We start from the raw sequence: 3,676 nt of genomic DNA, 5'->3' as shown, positions 1-3,676 counted from the left end.
AAGTAAAGGAGGCTGAAGTGCCTTTATATCCTAGGTGTAAGAAAAGGTACACAAAATTATTAGCCACCCTCATATTGTACAAATTCAAAGCTGATAATGGCCTTCCTACTGAATCATTTGATGAATTGCTTGAAGTTTTCAAAGACATGCTTCCAGATGTTAATACTTTTCCTGAATCTAACTACATAATAAAAAAATTCTTGAAAGAATTTGATTTGGGGTATGAGAAGATTGAAGCATGCATCAATGATCGTTGCCTATTTAGAGGTGAAAAGAAGAAGAACATGCAGAACTGCCCCGAGTGTAATGCTTCAAGGTGGTATGTGAATCCACGGACCAATGAGATAAATAAGGGAGTGCTTGCAAAAGTTTTGCGTTATTTTCCTATAATTCCTAGGATTCAGAGGATGTTTTTTTCAGCAAGTAATAGTGAGCTGTTGACTTCGCTCTCTACTCATCACAATCAAGATGTCATGATGCGCCATCCAGTCGACTCAATTCAATGGCTCACTGTTGATCAGAAGTGGCCAAGCTTTGCTTCTGAGCCACGAAACTTGAGATTTGGACTAGCCACTGATGGGTTTAATCCTTATAAAAATCTAAGTTCAACACACAGTATCTGGCCTGTGATTTTAGTCATCTACAATCTGCCACCTAATGTTTGCATGTCACAAAAAAATTTGATGCTAAGTCTACTCGTTCCTGGCCCCAAACAACCAGGGAATGACATAGACATGTATTTGGAGCCATTGATAGATGACTTAAAGGAGCTGTGGAGTAATGGGGTGGAGATGTATGATGCATACAAGAGGGCGATGTTCAACCTGAAAGCTATCTTGTTGCGGATAATAAATGACTTTCCAGCTTATGGTAATCTAGCTGGTTTAACTACAAAAGGGAGTTTTCATGTCCTGTGTGTGGTCCTGAGACATTTTCTAAATGGTTACAGCTTGCAAATAAGGTTGTTTATTTCTTGCCCAAAACCACGCTTTCCGCTTTAAGTATAAGTGGTTTAATGGAACGAAGGAGACGACCAAAGATATTTACTAGATTGGCTGTTGTACGTGCCTAACGTGGGTTCAAAAATAAATTGGCAAGAAAAAAGAGAACAGAAAAAAGAAATATAAGAAAGGAGATCGGTCTAAATTGCTGAAAAAGAAGTCAATATTTTTTGACTTGCCATATTGGGAGGTTAGTTGGTTTATTATGTTGTTTGCTGGTTATGCATTTATATCTATTTGTATGTTATCTTAGCTATTTTTCATGACCTAAATGTAAATTTGGTGAATTATAGGTACTGCCTTTACGTCACAATTTGGATGTCATGCATATTGAAAAGAATGTGTGTAAAAGTGTGTTAGCAACCATATTAGATGTCAATGGTAAATCGAAAATTGACAATGAGTCTCGTAGAGATCTTGAGTTACTAGAACTGATGGAAGATGTGCCAAATGATGAAAAACGTGATAAATTAGAGCTACCATCTGCACCTTATACATTAACAAAGGTTAAGAAACCTAAATTTTGTGGTAAGTTGTATTTTCAAAGGTTTCCTGATGAGTATTGCAGTAATATTGCTAATTGTGTCAAGCTGCAACAGTGCAAGATACAAGGTCTTAAGTCTCATGACCATCATGTTTTAATGCAACAATTGTTGTCTGTTGCATTAAAAGGGCTTTTACCTGAAGGCCTAAGAAAAGCAATATGGCGTCTATCTTCGTTTTTCAATGAGTTGTGTCAAAGGGTATTGGACAAAAAAAGGTTGGAAGAGTTGGAAGATGAGATTGTATTGACTTTATGTTTGCTGGAGAGATACTTCCCTCCGTCCTTCTTTGACATTATGATTCATCTTACTATTCATATCGGGAGAGAAGCTAAGCTATGTGGTCCGGTGCATTTTAGGTGGATGTACCCTTTTAAGAGGTAACTTAATTAGAGTTTTTTCTCATATACTGTGTAAAATGCACTTGGCTAATCTTGCTTGCAAGTGTCCTTTTTTAAATTTAGTGTGTTAACTTTTTTGTTTGCTTTAACTTGTTAGATATATGAAGGTACTTAAGGACTATATATGTTAAGAATCGTGCTAGACCCGAAGGATCAATAGCTGAAAATTATTTAGCTGATGAGTGCTTGAGGTTTTGTGGTCAATACATGAAACAAGTAGATGCTATTAGTTCAAGAAGGAAACGCAATGAAGGAGTTGACGATGAAACAATTGTAGAAGGGTCTACACTGTTAAAAGGGCGTTCAGTAATCTTATCAGATTCGGTATACAAAGCTGTTCACTTTGTATGTTGCTGAATAGTGCAGAAGTTGAACCATATATACAGTAAGTTTATAATACATATAGTTCTTGTTGATACATGCATTTTGCATTACTAAATTACAAACTAACCCTTACATTTCTATTAGGGTTCATAAAGAAGAATTAAGTCTTTCAGATCCACATTTAGTTACTAATGACAACTTGTTAGAGAAAACTCAGTTAGAGACATTCATTGTTTGGTTACAAGCCAAGGTTTGAAAAACTCAATTTGTTTTGTCACTTCTATGGTAAATAACTACACATGCTAATTGAAAGTGATTAATTCTTGTTATTTGAATAATGTATAGATTATGTGTGAAGCTAGTGTAGAGGGGATTTTGTCGGATACTTTGAAGTTGCTTGTGAAAGGGCCTAGATTTTATGCAATGTCGCATATTGGTTTTATAATACATGGAAAACACTTTTACACAGTAGATGCAAAGGTCTCCACGACGGATTATGGTGTCCATATTGAAGCAGATTCTAGTTTGAATTATTATGGAGTTATAAGAGATATTTTGGTGTTAGACTTCTACACTTTCCGGTTGGCTATATTTCGGTGTGACTGGGCGAACATTGTTAGTGGTGTTAAAAAGGAGGATGGGTTCACCTTAGTAAACCTTCATGATGGTTTAGATAAAAAGGATCCATTCATTTTAGCATCACATGCAAAACAAGTGTTTTATTCTAGAGAAACTGAAAGTTCTAGTTGGTATGTGGTGTTGAAGGCTCCTCCAAGAGGCTTTCATGATTTGAAGGTTTTTGATGAGTCTGTTTTTACACCATATGTTCCACAAGATGTTTCAGCACTTGACATAGATAACTGGGATAGTGATCAAAGTTGATATTGTTGTGTAATCTCTTGTAATCTTTTGTATATGTATATATATATGATGTATGTTGTGTTTTCTACTAATATATGAAAATGGTGTGTTTATTGCATGGGTTGCCTCTCATATATTCTTATAGCATTAAACCTTATAAATCATATTTTGTTCCTACTAGACTTCATTATTTAGTTTGTTTTAACTTTCCAGGTGAAATAAATACTTTCAGTGCAACACTTTGCTGATATGGCTGAGGTATGAGTTTATTTGCACTACTATTACATTAACTTGTATAAAATATGTACTTATTTGCTTTTAAGTATCCATTTTCATGTTGTGTAGAATGCTAGTGGGACAAAGAGAGGTAGGAGAGAATGTGCACAGTCCGAGCAATGTGCATAGTCTACTCAGGAAGGAGAAAATCTTGGTGTAACTAAAAAGGCAAAGAGAACAAGAGGCAGAACCTATTTGCAAGTGATGGCAACAAGTGAAAAGGAAAAGAAATTAGTCGAATGGAATTCAAAGGGGCAACCTGTTGGGGAAG

The 3,676-nt window shown here is 35.6% G+C and overlaps 1 protein-coding gene across 1 annotated transcript; it reads left to right on the top strand.

Annotated features, from left to right (window-relative positions):
- Positions 1-146: 146 nt before the first annotated feature.
- LOC101306581 lies at positions 147-3,150 on the top strand. Its single transcript, XM_004309316.1, has 4 exons — positions 147-908; positions 1,295-1,923; positions 2,052-2,268; positions 2,614-3,150. Exons 1-4 carry the CDS (start codon positions 147-149, stop codon positions 3,148-3,150), a joined length of 2,145 nt encoding a protein of 714 aa, XP_004309364.1.
- Positions 3,151-3,676: the final 526 nt, after the last annotated feature.

The sequence above is a fragment of the Fragaria vesca genome, unplaced genomic scaffold (assembly GCF_000184155.1).
Source record: "Fragaria vesca subsp. vesca unplaced genomic scaffold, FraVesHawaii_1.0 scf0511433, whole genome shotgun sequence".
NCBI classification, from domain to species: Eukaryota; Viridiplantae; Streptophyta; class Magnoliopsida; order Rosales; family Rosaceae; genus Fragaria; species Fragaria vesca.
This window is presented reverse-complemented; position numbering and strand designations above follow the sequence as displayed.